This window comes from Mixophyes fleayi, chromosome 7 (assembly GCF_038048845.1).
Source record: "Mixophyes fleayi isolate aMixFle1 chromosome 7, aMixFle1.hap1, whole genome shotgun sequence".
NCBI classification, from domain to species: domain Eukaryota; kingdom Metazoa; phylum Chordata; class Amphibia; order Anura; family Limnodynastidae; genus Mixophyes; species Mixophyes fleayi.
The window spans coordinates 128,315,058-128,335,978 of record NC_134408.1 but is presented as its reverse complement, the minus strand read 5'-3'; the positions used below and the strand labels follow the sequence as shown (position 1 = coordinate 128,335,978).

At 38.5% G+C, this 20,921-nt stretch overlaps 1 protein-coding gene across 2 annotated transcripts in view; it reads left to right on the top strand.

The window, feature by feature from the left end:
• Positions 1-20,921, top strand: part of XIRP2 (xin actin binding repeat containing 2) — a 228,763-nt gene that overhangs the window by 178,948 nt on the left and 28,894 nt on the right. For both annotated transcript variants that reach the window (XM_075180721.1, XM_075180722.1), the window contains 2 exons: positions 14,269-14,417; positions 20,019-20,147. In XM_075180721.1, the coding sequence (XP_075036822.1) occupies positions 14,269-14,417; positions 20,019-20,147 (278 nt within the window). The remainder of the gene's footprint in view (positions 1-14,268; positions 14,418-20,018; positions 20,148-20,921) is intronic.

Here is a 20,921-nt window from a genome sequence, read left to right as displayed (position 1 = left end):
TATTTGGGCGCTAAATAATTGAAATAATACCCTTTAAATAGTTTGTGCTTACTGAGAAACAGCTTACCATTTTCAATATAACAAAGTATCCCTTTACCATATAAGTCAGGGATTTATTGAATTCATATTATAATTAAAATATCCAGGAATCATAGGTAGTTGTGCAGTAGCCCAAAACTCCCTAACACATAACTACAGCATCTGTCATCTTATTTTTATTTGAATAAGGTACACATGTACTTTAGAAGTTGCTATAACTGTCTGGGGAAGGATCAGAGCTGCCATCAGTAATATATCGTTACCAGAAAGACAATCAAGTCAATCACTTCCCATAGCTCACTTAACAGAAAGTAAGACTGCACAATCTCTGCAATGCCATGCATGCTTGTTTGTTCTTTTTATGTCACTCACAAAAATAAAGTTTTTTTAAAAAAAAAAGCAAAACTGACACGCCCATAGCAACCAATCAGATCTAGCTGTCATTTTCTACAATGTGCTAGATAAATTATAGCTAGAATCAGATTGGTTGCTATGGGCAACAGCTCCACTTTACCTTTTTAGCAGGTTTGATAATAACAAAATAATCTATCTCTTTGCTAGATCTGGACATTGGTGTGCTGGGCATGTGTTCGGTTAGGCAGTTGTCCTCTACATTATACAGAGGCTTGAAGGGCCTCCATAGATTTGGGACACTTATATTGCTTGCCCCCCTGATGATGTCCATTTATAGTGTGTTCCAAATGCGGGCTGGAGAATATTCTGGTATACCCTTTTACTCAGACCAATAGGCTTCAATGTATTCAAACATTTCTTTAATATTATTCAGCATCTATTAGCATCACAAATGCAGTGCAGCTCACAAAGAACAGAAAAAAACACTTCTCTTACACACTAGAATAACATATAGGGCCTGAGTCATTAAGGAGAGCAAAGTAGTATGGTGGCTTAGTAGTTAGCACTTCTGCCTCATAGCACTGGGGTCATGAGTTCGATTCCCAATCATGGCCTTATCTGTCTGGAGTTTGTATGTTCTCCCCGTGTTTTTCGTGGGTTTCCTCTCACACTCCAAAAACATAATAGTAGGTTAATTGGCTGCTATTAAATTGACCCTAGTCTCTCTCAGTCTGTGTGTGTCTCTGTTTTAGGGAATTTAGACTGTAAGCTCCAATGGGGAAGGGACTGATGTGTGTTCTCTGGACAGCGCTGTGGAATTAGTGCCGCTAGATAAATAGCTGCTGATGAATGCATCGTAAAAAAAGGAGTAACTTTGCACCTGGGCAAAACCATGTTGCATTGGTGGTAAATTTAAAATGTGGGAAAAGATTTATAGTTGGGATAGATCAACTTTAAATTTCAGTGTAAAAATAAACATGGTTTGTCTTAGAAAACATTTACTCCTTCTTTAGCCTCGCTTTCCTTAATGACTGAGACACATAGTAATTAAGTTTTCCATATAATATTACTACAAAACTATTAGAATAAATTAGATACATAGATATATTTTAGAATGAAGTAGGCTCAAGCTTAGAACTTTGAGTTTGAATTTCCGACCTTCGGCTTGCCAGCAGCAATCCTGTTCTTGATACATGTTGTTGCTATATTCACGAGAACATGAAGCAAAGAGGGAATAAGTCATTATGACAGATCCACCTGTGACTCAACTGGAGGGTAAAATACTTTGCGGAGTTTCTGTCAGACGTTGCTGGGTGCTTGACTGGTCTAATGAAAGTCTAAGCAACCCGTGACTCTCCAGCTGTTGTTTAGCTGCAATTCTGCCAGGAAGTGAGTTTCTAAGAGATGTCATTCTTAGGATACAACCTATAGGTTTCACTAGAACAATGCAGCACCATTGAGATGGGGTTCCAAAGGTAGCATTAAGCATTAAAATAAATATTTTGCAGCACGTACGCATGTTGTTACATTTAGAATTACTGTACACATAGAATTTAATGACAGATAAGAACTACTTGGCCCATCTAGTCTGCCCATTTTGAATACTATTTTTTCTATGGTAACTTCAAACCCTATTTGATCCTTAGTTCTTTTGTAAGGATATCCTTATGTCTATCCCAAGCAGGTTTAAATTGCTCTTCTGTATCAGCCTCTACCACCTCTGATGGGAGGCTATTCCACGTATCCACTACCCTTTCTGTGAAGTAATTTTTCCTCAAATTTCCTCTGAACCTCCTTCCCTCCCTTGTCAGTACATGTCCTCGTGTTCTAATACTTCTCTTCCTTTGAAGAATGTTTCCCCCCTGCACTTTGTTAAAACCCTTCTATAGAAGATGTATGCAATTTTGATCTATAGAGGTGAAATGCATATTTTTCCAATAATCTTTCCATTGTGGCAAAATTTTACACCTGTCCTAAAGTTTTACACTCTTTGTGGATCTGTGAATAGCTGTGTGCCAAAAACGTAAAACTCCCCAATTCTTCTTGTCCCTACTTCTCTCAGTTGTTCAAAAATATTCCTGTCACCTATATTAAATGGAGGCAGCTGTTTTCTGTCCTGAACTGATATTCGGATTATCAGTTCACTATTAGCTGATGCAAAAAAGAGAGAAAAATAAAAGTTTTAATTATATTATTTTTTAAATAACTTTAAAAGTAAAATATTTATAAATATTTAAAAATGTGTAGTGTTGTGTATATTAAAGTAATGGTGTCTAAATGTATAACTTCTATAGGAATAATTAAAAAAAAGTCCTCTAAAAATGTATTGACAACTGCAACTATTTGAAAGAGAGATTAATATTCCTATTGGACATATGTCAGTCTCGTTGAATGAGCTAGACTTTTATTTTTAAAGTTGATCAACTTTAAAAAAAAATTGCTATATATTACCTATAATAATTGTTAGAGATAATGGAGTATATTTACTACAGCTTCTAGAAAGGAAAAGTAGAAGTGTTGCCTGTGCAACTTATCAGATTCTAGCTATCATTTATCTTGTACAATATGAAAAATGATAGCTGGAATCTGACTATTAGATCCAGCTCAGACCTAGGGGTATATTTACTAAACTGCGGGTTTGAAAAAGTGGAGATGTTGCCTATAGCAACCAATGAGATCATAGCTGTCATTCTATAGAATGTACTAAATAAATGATAACTAGAATCTGATTGGTTGCTATAGGCAACATCTTCACTTTTCCAAACCTGAAGTGCATTTCTAGCCTGATTCATCAAGGCACGTAAACACAGATTTTGTGTGTACAATCCGCACAATCACTCTGCACATGCCCAGAACCGGTTCATATGCCACAAAACGCAGCCACGCTGAATTCATCTTTGAGCGCAACGAACATTTACTACTACAGCCTACGATTTCAGGGAAAGAACAGGGCAGGGAACGGGCATATGCCCATAGTCAATGTACAGTAAGGGCGTGTCAATCTCGACTGATTCAAGCTCTGGGCATCTCTAAGGTATGTGATGTTTAGCCGTATCTCTTGCTCCAGCTACAGGTCTAGTCTAATTGCCGATTACTAGTGATGACGGCTGAGTATGCATGCTATTACATGTGTTTGCAATCAGGAGCACCTTGATAAATGTATTTTATGTCCAGTAGACATTCATAACATACTAATAAATGTATTTCATAGGGAAAAAAGGAAAATATAAAAAAAACACTTTTTTTTATTTTTTAATGTTTTGTCATGACTGTCTATATTATTAACCTGTAACATTAGATGAATAGTTGTATTTTTTTGTGTGTGCGTTCTTTTGGGATTTTATATTCCTCATATGTATTGGACGTATCCGGCAGTGTCCTGTCTAGTAGAGCACAGCTGACCTGGACCCGTATTCATTACCACATGTACCTTCACATACACTCCTAGTTGAATGTGGGGTACATATACCTGGTTTACGTGCAGTTTAAAACAAACGCATATTGCGTTCAGTATGCGTGTCTAAATGAATCAGGCCCACTCTGAGCAACGTAATAAAAAACTTCACACATAAAGCAGAGACATATATAATAAGAACAGTCCCAATGTCCTCTCACTCTCAGGCGTACATCTTGCTGTGTTGGGCAGACCACCCAGGCAGTTCTACAGTCACATGACGAGTGCTGCCACATGTGTTTTCATAATTTTTAGACATGGTGGTTTTCAAATGTACATTAGTAAATGTAAAGTATGGTCCTGCCAATTATAGAAGCAAACTGTATGTATGAATTTTGTTTCATGCAAAGGTGCATTTGACACCACAATCTTCATGAACCAGTCTGACAGGTCCTGACAATATTATTCTCTTCTGCTGGGGTATCCTGCTCCTTCCACTATCTAACTTTCAGTTTGTGACTTCCCACCTGCTTCCATTCTCCTGCTCACATCAAGTCACTGCCCCTGTCACATGCAGCCCTGTCCTCATTAATACAGTCACTCATCTCCTGATATACTCTGTGCTGATGGGGTATCCTGCCCCTTCCACTATCTAACTCTCAGTTTGTGACTTCCCACCTGCTTCCATTCTCCTGCTCACATCAAGTCACTGCCCCTGTCACATGCAGCCCTGTCCTCATTAATACAGTTACTCATCTCCTGATATACTCTGTGCTGATGGGGTATCCTGCCCCTTCCACTATCTAACTCTCAGTTTTTGACTTCCCACCTGCTTCCATTCTCCTGCTCACATCAAGTCACTGCCCCTGTCACATGCAGCCCTGTCCTCATTAATACAGTTACTCATCTCCTGATATACTCTGTGCTGATGGGGACCCTGCTCCTTCCACTATATAACTCTCAGTTTGTGACTTCCCATCTGCCTCCATTCCCCTCCCCAGATCATGTCACTGCCCTTGTCACATGCAGCTCTGTCCTTATAAATACAATCACTCCTCTCCTGATACAGCACATTCATCTCCTGAAATAATCTGTGCTGCTGCGAACATTGATGTTATCTGATTGGCTACAGGTTGATCAATCTTGACCAGTTCAAATCATGGTGCGCACAGATGAAGAGGTGATAAAGATTAATAACTAAAAAGGTTTTCCTCCTCAGACCCTAGTCAAACACACTTTAAAAAACTCTTTGTTAACAAGAACCCCTGATACACTGGTAATTTAGTTCATAATAGTAGTAATAATAATAAATTTGTTGTTTCATATCACCAAAGAAATACGTTGTTTATATAGGTGGTGCAGGCAATATTTACTAAGAATCCACATCTGTTGTGGTTTTATTGTTTGTTTACTGCTGTAAGAAGAAATAATTTGAAATGACAATATTTCTCCCTGTGGTGCAGGTAACAAATAAGCTCTGTTATTAAAGCTGTGTATAGCGACAAAAGTTCCCTGACCTTCTAATCATTTAAAGCAAGTTTCCAATTACTAGCAAGCTATTATTTGTCATTTTACAATGTCCTCTGAGCAAGCCAAATATATTGCTGGATATCTGGTATGTGCGTAACTGATGTTCCCCATAGTTACAAAATAATTGCAAATTATGAGGAAATATCTAGCTATTCATTTATACATATACTCTTACTTTGTTACATTTCGTTAAACAAAGCTTTTATATCACGTTTTGTATTTTCATCTCCTAGTATGAAAAAGTAACATTTATATGAATGAGCACAGAAAATTACAATGTTTAGCTTCATTAGACATAATTAGGGTCATTTATGAGCTGGTAAAAAGGTGGGAGCATAGTGCATAATTTGTCATGTAGTAGTTGGGTGAGAAAACAAGTTCACGCCCCCATTTTGAACTTCGGAACTGCATTCACTTTGCGTGATCAATTGCAAAATTGCCCATCATCATTTTAAAGATGCGTCTACTATCATTTTTGGACCCCTTTAAGGCTTTTCAAATTTTGCAATTTTTTTAAATGTAAAAGATTCAAATTCCTACATTTAGTATTATGGGTTTTGTCAAACCGATGTAAAAAAGGTCAAAAAACTTGCCATAAATTTGTGTGTGATTTGAGCTGTTTTTCCTGTCAATAGTTAAAAAAAATATAATTCAAGAACGAAAATGGAAAAAAGCAAAATCCACCCTCCAATTTAGTAATGGTCCATGCTACTTAGCATCGGGCCCTTTTCTCTAGGTGGGGGCCCAAATAAACATTCAGGCTCCTGTACCTAGAGATGCAGGTCCAAATGCTAAATATAATTGTGCCCTTCCTGGTACCCTTGGCCATGGGGTACCAAGGATATAAAATAAATAATCATTCCTCCTTTTTATTATTTAATAAGTACATGTACCCTCTTTGTATTATTTAATAATTACCTGTGCCTCTTTGTATTATTTAATAAATGCTTGTAACGCCTTCATTTTATATAAAAAAAATTGTGTCCTATTTGTTTTATTTAATAAATACTCTCCCCCCCCCTCCCCCCCTGGAGGACTGGGCCCAATGCTAATTAGCACAGTCTATTACTAAAGGGGAGGGTTTTTTTTATTTCACTTTTTATCTTCCAAAATGCTGCATTGTAAATTCCGCGGTTGGATGGCAAAATCATTGGCAATGTGTGCTGCTTTCAAAATTGCCAAAAAAACAAAACTTTACTAAATTTAGCCCTAGGTGAGCAATTCAAGACATATCACCAAGCTAGACTGTCTGTTGTACAAGAGTTGTGTGGACACACTAGTGATTCCTAGTCAATAAAATAGAGAACATTTTTGAATTTTGCATTTTGCTTTTGTAATACTCATTACAGGGCACTACTCTTAGAGCTTTTATTTATGATACCATCCCTTAATGTATATTTTTGACATATTTTCAAGTTTCCAAAGGATCATCCTATGGTGCCCAAAACATTTGTGACTCATTTAGTTTAGCAAAAGAAAAATGTGAAACATGCTTCATATTTATTACGTGGCACTGGGTGCTTAAATTATCGTTTAGGATAATCCCAACCTCTTAAACTACAATACAAAGATATCTGCAGAATGGTTTTAAAGGGTATTAACAACTCAAAATGATTTTGCCTAATGAAAATAATTATGTTGTGTACTACAAATAATTTAAATAATTCCTGGTATTTAAAATAAGACTTCTGACAGTAATTGCCTGTTGAAACCTCAGAAACACTCTGTTGCTCCAAATGACAGTTATGATTTGAACTGACCTTCCTTAGCGGCCTCTGTAACCATGGAAACTATCAGTGGACTGCACTGTTTCTATTGCTACATTTGTTTTTACCATAGAAACAAACAGATTTTGCATGTTTTTTTTAGAAATAGTATCTTATTGAAGTTTTACACATTTGGCGAGGGGGGGTGGGACAGGTAGAGAGAGAAATGTACAACATTCAGCAAAGTAGATCCCTATTTTTTAAAACGTCATGGACAGGATTAAGTTGGGTGAATACATCAGTTCAAAACTGGTGAAGAGGTAGGGCTATGGTGAACTAAAGGATGAGAGGTCTAATGAGGACATAGAAAAAGGGAAGAGGATATACTAGGGGATGTTAGTATGTTAAGCGAAGCCATTTTAGCTGAGGGCACTTAAAGTGCATGGATTATGTTTTTCAGGCCCTTACCCATTCGGGGTTAAAGATGTTTCATTCCCAGCCAATAGAATCCATGGGGAGTGGTTTTAGTCACCTCAATAGGAACTCCCATGGATTGCAAGATCTTTCCTTCCTGCATTTTCACGGATGCCTCCCCGCCCGCCTAGCTAGTTATTTGTTTGATTCTAACAATTCTTTTTTACAGAGGAGGCGCAGTTGGTAGGAGAGCAGTGCAGTCAACGACTAGTCACAACGGTGGTTATGATATTTGGCTGCACATAACTGCCCCTTTCAAGTAACATTACTCTTCATCCTTCTGAGTGGAGGATCCCTTGGCGTGCTTTGCGTGGCCGTCAATGTTGAGTCCAGAAGGGAGCAGTCATGTTGACGCCTGTTTAACACCGGCCAATAGTAAGGGAGTATTCCTTGGTTAGTTTGAATGCCATTTGGGCATTGCAGTATTTGGTTAGATGATTAGTTGTTTAGTTGACTGCAGTTTGCTCTCGCCACCACCAGGTGACTTTCATTTAATTGGTTTATAATTAATAAAAAACTGCAAACTTTTGCCAAAGTAGCTATACGTGTCTGTGTCTTTATTTCATTAGTTTAAGTTACACTTATAAGGTACGAAGGTTGGTAAGGTGCGTGAAGGAAAGGACATTAGCCATATGCATTTTAAAGGGATGGAGAGGGAGAGATAGAGAGTAAGAAAAGGAATAAGGAATGCAAGAAGATGCTGGGCCTGATTCATTAAGGTAAGGAAAGCAAAAAAATGAACCTTGGCAAAACCATGTTGCATTGAAGAGGGAGGTAAATTTAAAATGTGGGGACAGATTTATAGTTCGGGTAGGGCATATCCTAGATCAACTTTTAATGTCTGTGTAAAATAAAAGCTATCAAGTATTTACATCCTACATGAAAAAGCAGCCAGTATTTTCCTTATGTGCAAAATAATAAACTCCTTTGCACCTCTTACATATCATCATGGTTTTGCAAAGGTTCAAAGTTACTAATTTTTTTGCTTTACTTTCCTCTAAGCACGTTTACATTAGTAAATATAAGAAAAAGGGATCTCAAGAATCAAAGTAATCAGTCCAGGTTTGCCAACCCTCAAAAATTGATTGTGACGATCATGGATTATGCTGGTGATATGTTCTAATTTATACATCTGCCAAACATTATTAATTAGGGATAGGATTGTAAGAGGATCAGGATTTTCCCAATTCTGGAGGCGATCAGGCATTTAGCTGGAGTAAGAATATGACAGGCAAGTTTCTAGATCAATCTATGGATTCCAGGAGGTAGACGAGGCAGGAGATAGAAGGAAAGAGGGGACCTTATGAATAAGATCGGACACTTCATGCCAAAAGGGCTTACTTTTTGGGTAACTTCACCAAACGTGAGACAGGGAACCCTGCTGACCACAGTTCCGCCAGAAACGGTCTGTAGATGCAGGGTAGATTTTTGTATGTTTTTTAAAACTTTCTTCTTTACTTTTTTTTATTAAACAAAAATCTTCCATAAAAAGTGACAGTTACATCTAAGACTGTGTAGATACATGGCAGTGCTCAGTGTCAAGGATATGCCATATCTGTGCTGAGTTAGCCTATTTGTTGAACCCAGCTCATACAGGAGGTCACGTCGAGCTAATTATGTTCCAGGAAGAACAACACACAGAAAGCTGAAATGGAAGCTGGCCTCAAGAACATGCTTTTATTATTTTATTTCCTGTCTGATCACAGCTCTAACTTAGTGTCCCACGGATACTGAACAGTGCCATGTGTATGTAGTCTTAGGGGTAGATTTATTATACCTTCTAGAAAGGAAAAATGAAGGTTTTGCCCGTAGCAACCAATCAAATTATTTGTATTCGTTTATCTAGGACATTCTAAAAAATAATAACTAGAATCTGATTGGCTGCTATGGACAATTCATTCAATTTTCCTTTTTAGGATACTTGATAAATCTACGCCTTAGGGAGATGTAGGCAATCTGAGGTCACCAGCTGTAGTTGATGGCAGGGAATTGGGGTGTAGTTTCACAATAGCTGGAGAGACACAGGTTGCCTGAGCCCATTCTAAAGCTGGGTACACACTACACGGTTTTCGTCCAATAATTGGCTCAATCAGCCGACATACGACCGCTCGTTCAAAAGTCGGGTCAGTGTGTGCAGTGACACGATGGTCGAAAGTCTGCCCAAATGGACGATTGTCGCCTCATTTGGTTGGTCGTACCGTTTAATATTTTCGTTCCAATCTCGTTTCCGTTGTGTAGTGTGTATAAGTTTCCGACCGATCCACAACAGTGAGTACGAAATTACAGTCATTGCTCACGACAACATGGCTGTAAAAAGTCGCTAAAGGGACATCCTCTCTTCCCTTTATCTTCCTAAACAAGGCTAGTGTGTATGCAGTCCATGGACCGAGCGATCGCACCATCGATCGCATGTAAAATCGCTCGGCATAAAAAGTTGGTTGAAATTTCTGTAGTGTGTACCCAGCTTAAGGCAGCAACAAAAATAAGACCAATTCTCCTCATTACCCTGGTAACCTTTAGGCAGCCGCACAAGTCTGATCTCGCCCCTTGGTCCAAAGGAAAGGAGCAATATTCAATTTTTTCACACATGTGGGAAATCTAGCCATTGCAGAATGGTATAAACAGTCATCTCCATGGCCTGTTGGTACATTCAGAAGCTGACCAATAGCGATTATCTTCCTACTGCATTAACAATATACACAGTGCCAATCTAACTATCCAATGGCTTTCTGGAACAGGACAAGACATTCTTAAATTACTCTGCTCCCTGATTTAGAATGAGATATACTGTATGTCTCCTACACTAAACATCTGTTTTATTACTATTTAGAAGTACTTACTTGCTAAAAACCAAAAACACTCAGCTCTGATTCTGCTACTTGACCTTACTGACATAGTCTGCAACACAAACCACAAACACTTATTAGTTAAGGTCATTCTCTTACACATTCATTGATATTCTCTCCTATTACTTACCAATTGGAAGTATACTGTACCAAAGGGAATATCCATGTATTACTCACACCCAAAGCACAAGTGAGTCTGAACATATAGCATATGCTCAAAACAACTCAAGCAATGGAATAACACATGAGCCTGTGCAACAGATACAGAGGTTTCATCCTGGACAAACCATGTTACAATGCAAGGGGTGCAAATTAGTTTATCATTTTACACATAAGTTAAACACTGCCTGTTTTTCATCTAGCACACAAATACTTGATAGCTTTATTTTTACACTGACATTTAAAGTTGATCTAGGACCTGCCCTACCCCAAATATAAATCTATTTCATATTTTATTTTTTTCTCCCCCTCCAATGCAACATGGTTTTGCCGAGGTGCAAAGTTACTTCTTTTTTTTTGCTTTGCTCTACTTAATGGTTTAGGCCCTTTGTCTCTATTCAGACAGACCTAATCCAGGATGTAGTAAAATGTGTTTATAACTGAGTGAAGAGTACACTATTAAAAATACACTTCCATTTTCATGTGCAAAAAATGCAAACTTGAAATCACTGCTCCAGGAAGCCATATGCTTCATCTCTACTTACATTTTATGCACCCAAAACCGAACGACCATAAAAATGACTTATCTTTCCCAGGTGTCCATGAGAAACCACCGCATACATCAACATGTGAGAATGCATGCAGGTGGGAACAGACTCAAGGGGACAGTAATGAAAACTGATGCACAGGACAAAGGAGCTGTAACCAAGATCATTTTCTGTACAGTTTAGAACACAAAGGCAAACACTCTTTGCTATGAGTTACAGCACTTTTCCTCTACACCAGTCAGGGTCTTATTAAGGATACAAGCTGTCTAGGCTAATACGTTCACAGCGCCCCTTCACCTTCCACGGCAGGCTAAAGATAGAACGGAACTTGACCTTAATTTAAAACCCACCTCCAATGTTTATATTTACGTGTTTTCTAAACTCCGCTCAACTTGGCCTTTTAAACAGGTCACGGCAAATATTTGTCACTCATTTTGTTTTTATTAAAGTTAGAACTGTATAGGAGAACAAAGACATGAAAGAGTGTTACTGAGGGAGACGGTGTAAAGGTGGAGAGAGTCTGCTGCACCTGCACCTATCACCATCCTTGTCTCTCCTACTTGCTTATCCTCAAGCGCTGGACTGAGGATCACTCATTGGGCCTGATTCATTAAGGAAAGTAAGGCAAAAAAAAGAGTAAGTTTTCTCCTGGATAAAACCATGTTACAATTTAAGGGGTGCAAATTAGTTTATTATTTTGCACATAAGTTAAATACTGGCTGTTTTTTCATGTAGCACACAAATACTTGATAGCTTTATTTGTACACTGAAATTTACAGTTGATCTAGGACATGCCCTACTATAAATCTGTACCCACATTTTAAATTTGCCTTCTCCTGCAATGCAACATGGTTTTGCCAAGATTCAAAGTTACTCATTTTGTTTGCTTTCCTTAATGAATCAGGAACATTGTCTTCATCCTTCCCCATAGGAATAGATTAAAACCTTACTACCTTTTTCTTTCATATTTTATTTTTACTTTGGAGAACAACTATTCATTACGCTTTAAAATGAATTTCAGTTTAAACCTCTCCCTATCACAATTTTGCTCCTTCAAACATCTTTCAGCTCCCCCCCTCCCCCTTCAAAAAAGCCTCGTGCCCCAGGCTGCAGTCTTGTCAGCCTATTGGATATTCAACAGTTTTCAACAATGTCCCACATTGGTGACACCAACAGCTGCCATGCGGATTTACAATCCTAGGACAACTCTTTACAAGGCTGAATACATGAATTCACCTTTGAATGGAGACGTTTGCACAGTACAAGCCCTAAGGTGTATATGCCATAATATGTACTTCATTTGGGATCTGAGGTTAGAAATCCTACCTGTCACAAAAACAGTTTTTTAAAGACTAGGAGTAAATGTATCAGTTGAAAACTGGAGATGTTGCCTATAGCAACCAATCAGATTCTAGCTGTCATTTTGTAGAATGTACTAAATAAATGACAGCTAGAATCTGATTGGCTTTTCAAACCCGCCATAAAAATCTCAGCTTCATACATTTACCCCAGATGTATTTTCCAACAGATGCTAAATTAAACAGGGAACCACTATGGCAAATATCCAGTTTTACTAATTATCTTTGTCCATTGTTCTGATAGCCTGGGGTATCTATCCTACTGCTTCTTATTGTGAAACAAATTAGCAGCATTGCATTGCTGCAAAGAGAAGATTTATTGTACTGTTATAGAGTTCTGTGCTTATTTGGAGACGCATATTTTATTGTTTTTATAGAAAAGTCACTTTATACCAGAAAAACATAAGACTAGTATAAATCACACACTCCAAATACATGGTCTTAAAAACAATGTCTATTTTGTCAGACTGCAAAATAAATCCACTGCTTTACTTTGTAGTGTAGAGTCAATAACAGTTTTATTTTATTTCATTTTTAGACCATCCCTGGAAAACTACACATTGCTGTGTATGTGCTTGTTTTTATTTATACAGATTGATTTAAAACAAAGGCATGTATTCTTATAAATAAGAATATTATATAACATAGTAAGAGACTTTAAGTTATTGCAACAGTTTTCACAGCTAAATTTCTGCAACTGCAAAAAGAACTTGCAGGACAAAATGTTCAAAATGTTTTTATCTACTTTGTAAAGTTCAGGATAGTTATATCTTCCTGATCATGAAGATCATTTCTCTGTCTCTTCACAGATCTCTGGTTATTCAGCTTCATCCAATAGTGTAACAGATAAATATTAAATATTACATAAGGAAATTCTTTCAAAGCAAAAGAGCTGTTTGAAATCCAGCACTCGCAATGGTTCTATATTCAGTATATTTTACAGTACAATACTAGCAGAGGCTACATCATACTTGCCAACTTTTCCTCGTTGGCTTCAGGGAGATCCGGGGGGGAGGTGGGTGTGCGCGGGGCAGGGCTTGATGAATTACATCATTTTGGCCCTGCCCTCTAAATGATTGTCACAATTTTGCCCAATTACAGCAGGGGGCAGGGCTAAGATGACCCAATATTTGCGTCATTAAGCCCCTCCACTTATCTATTGTGGGGGCGATAACCGGGAGTCTCCCGTACATTCCGGGAGAGTAGGCAACTATGCGTTAAAGAAAAGCAGCTAATGAATCTCTACAGACTGAAGTGTCTCTTACATTGCTGTCTCCATTACTGAAGTCATGTTGTCTTACCTGTCAGTCTTTGATTAAATCTTGGTCTCCATGAAAATGGCCACCTCCATAGGCATCAATACATGGATATAGGACACAATTTCTGAACTGTGTCATCATGCCACAGATGGCGAAGCCAACCACGTCTTGTACTGGCTCAGCATCAGGGAGAATGCCAGACTCTTCAGGGAGTGAGGGAGATCACCCCTAGTTCAGGGAGTCTCCCTGACATTCAGGGAGAGTTGGCAAGTATGGGCATGAGTCTCCTGTACTCCTTCCTGAAATCACTGTAGTGCTGTGTGAAAGGTTTAGTTACAGGAGAAGGAAAGGAACTATTATCACCAACTTGACTCTACTCCACTCACAGCCAATTACAGGGCTTTTAAGATAGCGGGTGGCCAATGATTAGATGTGATGGGGTAACACAAGTGTCACTTCAGGCAACAGAGGGGGAGTGGAACACTGTTGCCAATGAGTTATTTCGTTCTATGTGCAGTGCACGCCTACCAAAGCTCAGATAGCCTTTCATATTCAAATTGTGGAACTATATTTATACTCGTATTCCTTCAATCTATGCTAGGTGTCACGAGAAACAAAAAAGGACCATCAGAAGACACGACCAGGAGTGGTAATATACCTTTGGATTTGCTTGAATCTCTACCGTTAAAGGAAAGAATGGCTATGTACCAAGCGGCTGCTACCAACAAAGGACAAACCTCCACCATGAATGTAAGTTATCGAAACATATATTCAGCTTTGTGTCCTTATTTATAGTTTAAATAATAAAATAATTTATGTTAGAATGAATTATAAAAAATTGTTTTGCATATTAGTATACAGAGCCTATAATAATGGTTGATCACTTCCTTTGAATAAAGCAAATAACAGCTGAAAGACGGACATGGTTTGCTTCATAGTAACATAGTAACATAGTTGATGAGGTTGAAAAAAGACACCAGTCCATCAAGTTGAACCTATTTTGGATCTCCTGCGATCCTGCACTTATATTTGAAATTGATCCAGAGTAAGCAACCGCCAATCTGTTTCAATTGTGAAAATTCCCCCAGACCCAATATTGCAGTCCTATTTTTACCCTATATCCACTACTATCCTTCATTTTAATTAATGGTCATATCCCTGGATACACTTTTCCGCTAAAAATTTGTCTAACCCTTTATTAAACATATCTATTGAATCTGCCATCACAACCTTCCCTGGCAGTGAATTCTATATCTTGACTGCCCTTACTGTAAAGAACCCCTTCCTTTGCTGGTTGTGAAATGTCCTCTCCTCTAACCTTAGGGGTGACCGCGTGTCCTGTGTATGGTCCTTGGGGTAAAAAGTTCCCATGAAAGTTCTCTCTATTGACCCTTAATGTATTTGTACATAGTAATCACATCCCCTCTTAGACGCCTCTTTTCTAAAGTAAACATGCCTAAATTGGCTAACCTTTCCTCATAACTTAATGACTCCATACCCTTTATCAATTTTGTCGCCTCTCTCTGAACCTTTTCTAGTTCCAGATTATCTTTTTTATAGAGTGGTGCCCAGAACTGTACTGTATATTCAAGATGAGGTCTTACCAACTTCAGTACTGCACTTTGTCTACTCACCAGTACATAGTGTTGCAGTCTTTGACGTCTACGTGACTGTTTTCTGGGCCTTGCTACTGGCATAACTGTACTGACAAAATGTGTTTTAGGAGTAAAACAGCAACTTCTAAAGTCAATCACTCACGTACATTTATAAACATATTTCTTTAACTTCCTATAGACATTAAGGAAGACACTTTTTAGTAGTGTATCCGATGGACTCTTGCTCTTCACATAGTGTTACTAATATGTTCCTAAAACATTTGTCCTTACACTTGAATGGGATTATAAAGAAAATGCCAATTGCAGGCATAGAAAATGAGGCCTGACTTCATCACCATCAGCTATTAATATAGTGCCACTTATTCTGCAGCATTGTACAGAGAATTTACTGACATCAGTCCCTGCCTGCCCCACTGGAGTTCACAGTCTAAATTTCTTAACATACACAGACCGAGAGAGACTACTAAGGTCAATTTAATAGCAGCCAATTAATCTACTAGTTTGTTTTTGGAGTGTGGGAGGAAACCGGAGAGCCTAAAGGAAACCCACACAAACTCTACACAAATAAGGCCATGGTCAGGAATTGAACTCATGACCCCAGTGCTGTGAGGCAAAAGTGCTAAGCACTGAGCCACCGTGATTTATGTCTTATGCTTCTAGAATCTGTGACAGAAAAGAATATGTCTGTGTTTTTTACAAATAGATGGCAAAACACCCACCTAGATGTAACCTTAAACATGTCTTAAGAGTATATGTGAAGCACTAATTATACTCTGTAATTTACATTATGGGGTAGATTTATCAAGACTTCTAAAAAGGAAAAGTGGAGATGTTGCCCATAGCAACTACTTTTCTAGATTCTAGCTATCATTTATCTAGTACAGTCTAGAAAATCTGGTTATAAGTAAGTGTGAGCTACTTAGGTAGTATTTTGAGTGTTTCACGCAGTAGTAGACACAGATATTTTATGAGCTGAACCAATATTCATCAGCAAAAAAGTATTTAATGCCCCAGTGAATCTTCATTCAACAAAATGCCAACCTCTGCGCAGTCTATGTGACGGGAACACTTTAAGCTAGTATAAAAATCTGTTTCCACCACAGTAAACTTTTAAATGTAAAAAAAATAATAAAATAAAATAAAAAATGATTGCGGCTCTCACATATACATACAGTACTGAATACTAATTTCATTTGAAATCTAGTGAAAAATTGCAATCAAATAAAATTAATCATGGGTCAAAGCAGCAATAACATTTGCTAATGAGAAAACACATCACATACATCTCCGGCATTAAAACTTTCTGCTACCCGAGTGTAAAATGACAATCTTACAATAATACCGTATAGATTTATAGATAGTGCTGTGTCTCAGCTTTTGTTACTGGATGCTAGTATAATTTCCAAATCTCATTTTAATTCTCTGGCTGTGCAGTTTTCTCTTTCTCTCTGTACACTCCAAATCCATTAGGAGCAGCCTAATCAACATAGAAATAAGGAAGAGTAGCAATGACTCACTCAGTTAAACCAATTATGATTAGTGCAAAAGCTAGATGTTGTGTGATTGGCAGCTTTACGGACAGGAGATAATAAAATCATATGAAAAAGTAATTTTCTCCTCTTAATGAACACTTGAAATGTAAAGAAACATGATTACTTTGTACAGAGACAGGTAGCAACTGCTGGGACATGCTAATAAATGTATATATAGTTAATTCAGTTAGGCTCATTCACTAACGGTGCATTGCCACAGCGACCAATCAGAAACTTGGATGCTGTGGTTCAGTGCAAATGATGCACCAAAATACAACGTTAGCAAATGAGCCCTGTTGTGTACAAGGTTATCAGGAGCGCATGCAGCTCCGATTCGGCAGCGATGTACTATACAGCAGCTGCGGTGCTGTCAAAGAAGCGTCCGCGGCGGTGCTGTATACACGCTTCTTTGACAGCGCCGTGGCTGCTGTATAGTACAGTGCCGTATGTAGGAGCACTTTGTTAGCGGAGGGGAGGGGTTTCTGGAGACCCAGAAACCCCCCTGCGTGCGCCACTCGTTATTTGCAGCATGTTCTCAGACAATCCTGACCTGCTAACTGTTCAATCTTCTTTAACTATTGACACTCAGGGATCTATTTATCCTCGGTGGGTCGCAGATGGCAGTAAGGCTAGGTACACATTGGAGGTTCTTCAGCTGATTATCGGGCCAATCACCTGATAAACGACAGCTCGGCCACATATAGCGTTAGTGTGTATACTTACGCGATGAGCGACAGTCGTTCCAAAGTGACGATTGTCGTTTCATTTGGTTGGTTGTACTGTTTAATAATCTCATTGCAATCACCTTCCGATCATGTAGTGTGTTTGCACTCATAATCACCATCTCCATAGAGTTTACAGAGTCATGGGGCTAGATTTACTAAGCTGCGGGTTTGAAAGAGTGGGGATGTTGCCTATAGCAACCAATCAGATTCTAGCTTTCATTTATTTAGTACCTTCTACAAAATGATAGCTAGAATCTGGTTGGCTGCTATAGGCAACATCTCCACTTTTTCAAACCCGCAGCTTAGTAAATCTAGCCCATGGTCTTTTCAGCCAATGCCGACAATTAACATGTCCCGGTGATTAAATGTAGAGAGTGCTGTAGATGTAATAATTCATTTATTCGTTCCGAGACTGAATATTTAGTTTAATAGTCACAGAAGCTAAGGAAATTCGTTATGACATGTGGATAGCTATAACAAGGCGGTTAATCAGTGTGACAAGAATGAATGAATGAATGAATGACTATTGTGCTGTCATTCTCTAAACGACTATAGGACCAGATGAAGAGCACAGATCTGAAGGTAAATCATGTATAGTGTGTATGCATGAATCGGCCAACCGGTCAGACCTTCAGTCGTATGTACAATCATTGTAAATAACAGATTGGTGGGAAAATACTCCAGTGTGTACCTAGCCTAATCTCTGCATACAGAGGTGACACAAAATGTACTGCACTGGTATTTACCATCTTTAGTTGGCATTCATTTTTTAAGGCTTTGACCAGCGTTAAACAGGATAAGGCAGGAGAAATCTCTGCTTTCTTCTGGTTTAACCCCACGATAAAGTAAAAGAAGAGCTGCGATGGCCATTGTTTTTTGGCTCATTGCAAATAGACTCCTAAGACTGACTAAGGGATATATGAGGAAAAGAGCACATTGTAATCACAGGGATGGCAGCTGGTTGAGTTGCTGTTAAGAAATGCGCCAAGCAAACCAATAATATTTTATTTGGATATCGACTTCACCCACCATGAGTTTATTTCATCTGCTTCTCTTCCAATTCCTTATGCATACCTCCTGATTTAGGTGGGACAGTTAGTCCCAATTTTAGGGGACTGCACCACGATCCTACCTGCCAGGAGTTTTGTCCCAATTGTGGAGGTTATTGGACGATGTGACATGCTGATATCAGCACTGCAGGGGTATTTTTAGTAGATAGGGGTTAGGGACAGCCTAGTGCTTAAGAAGGGTGGCATGACCATTCAATTTGCCTAGTGCCAATATTGGGAGGTAAGCTTATGAGTTTGTATTATATAAAAATTGCTATTTTTCTCCCACTTCAAAATAATAGTATTTTGGTGGGGGTCCCTCCTCTGGGACTCCCTCTGTTTGCTCCAGAGTCCAAGCTCTATTTTCGGTGCTGCTCTGGTATCTCCATAGCAGCTGCTGTGTCAGATCCATGATCCGCGGGTCAAATGGGCGTTCTGGAACCCTGCTAAATACCCCTAACAAAGTACTATTATTGGAAGTAGAGGGAGTTTAAAAAAGATCTAAAATAAACTGCAAATCCCCGTAAGTGTACCTGTTTCCCACACGCCGTGGATGCAGCCAATTTAAATCAACTGTTCATGAGGATGTTGACTATAAAGTCACTAGTGAATGTCTTCAAGGTGCGTAGTTGACAGGTACATTTTAAATTAAAACCTTAATTTAGACTTAAAAGATTTAAAAATAAGAACTGGTGGTGCACGGTAGGTTGAAAGGTCTGTTTGAAGAGTCGCCAAGTATATTTGTTGTTAAACGGCAGCATATTCTAAACAAAATAAATGTGAAGTTCTGTCTTTTTCTGCTTGAAACCTCCACCTATTTCAGAAACAATAGAAAAATAAATATTTCTCAGAGACCCATCAATCTCGTTTTCCGTGTGAGGAAACTGTGAGGCTGCAGGCTTTTTATTCATTACCTCCTACTCTGTTTTATGAACGCACTCTTTCTTTCAGAGGCAAACCAAATTGGATCAAAATGTAGATGGCTTGTCAGCACGACACGCTGATAGGTGATGCACAGCAACTGTTAGGAGCAATATGTTCAAGCTGCCATTTTCATTGTCTATTTCCTCTCTCCCGACAGGCTGTCTCTCCCAAAAGTAATCACATGGTCCGAACCGTTATGCCGGCTAGAAAATATGTAAAAATGTTATATATTTATTGGTGATTTCAGACTCCATTATTTTTAAATAAAATGCGCTGGCAGAAGCAGACTAATTTAAAAAACGGAGTATTACGCCATGCATCTTTTAGGCATTTTAAATATAGTTCCCATTTATTTCACACAAAAAAAAAATGTATTATACAGTGTGCAGTTTATTAGATTTTTGGAACGTATGTGCAGATCTAGCAGTCCTTTCCTGTCTCCGTTGAGGGAAAATATATATGGACTTTTAAAGCATAAATATCCATAATTTTAATTTCGCTCCAGGTACTGGAGGAGTCTGAAGCCTGCACGGTGCCTGGCGGATTGGCCAGCATGAAGAAACACTTTGAAAAGACAGACGTGACGTCTCGCAGCGCTGTTTCGCAGTATCAGTATCAGCACAGATCTGTGAAGGTGAGGCAATTATAAGAGTTTTAAGGCCAGTGGGAAATTCCCCCGGCTGCTGCTAGACCAGGTATTTAAATGTGCGATGTCTGGGGACTAAAACAATTGTACATTTTATTCTCCCTAGAAATATTCATGAAAGGCACATGGACCATATTCTTCTCCAATCGTACTTATGTAAAAATATATATATATATATATATATATATATATATATATATATATATATATATGATATTAATTTTAATATAATATAGTAATATTCATACGTCATGGATTTGCTTGAAGCGGTGATAGAGTGCATTACCGCCATTACTGGCAGGAAATCAATAATCCCTCTTATTATACTGCACCGCCGGTGAGGGAAAGAGCTGACATCTCATTGTGTATATGTCTACTGACTCTGTAATTCTTCTGAAACCCGCATTAACTAATGATTTCCATTGCTGGATACTACAGCCTTAACTTATGGCTAGAACATTGTCAACTTTGTAGTGAACGTTTCATTACTTTTTACGGGAGTATTAAATCAATAGTGACCCCAGCACTTTCATATAGAGACCACTGGACCGGGGGTCTAACATGTCCCTCATCCCCACCTAAAGAGATAAGCTATCATCTGTGATGAAAGGCAAAATAAATAACCCCTAGCCAAGTGCTCTTATCTTGTAGTCACAGGTCCCTTTGGTTTAATGGGGAACATGGAGTCTGTCTAGCTTCACACTTATAAGGGAATGAAGGCACCTTTGAAATGCCCCCAACCTGGAGTTAATCCGTGGCATC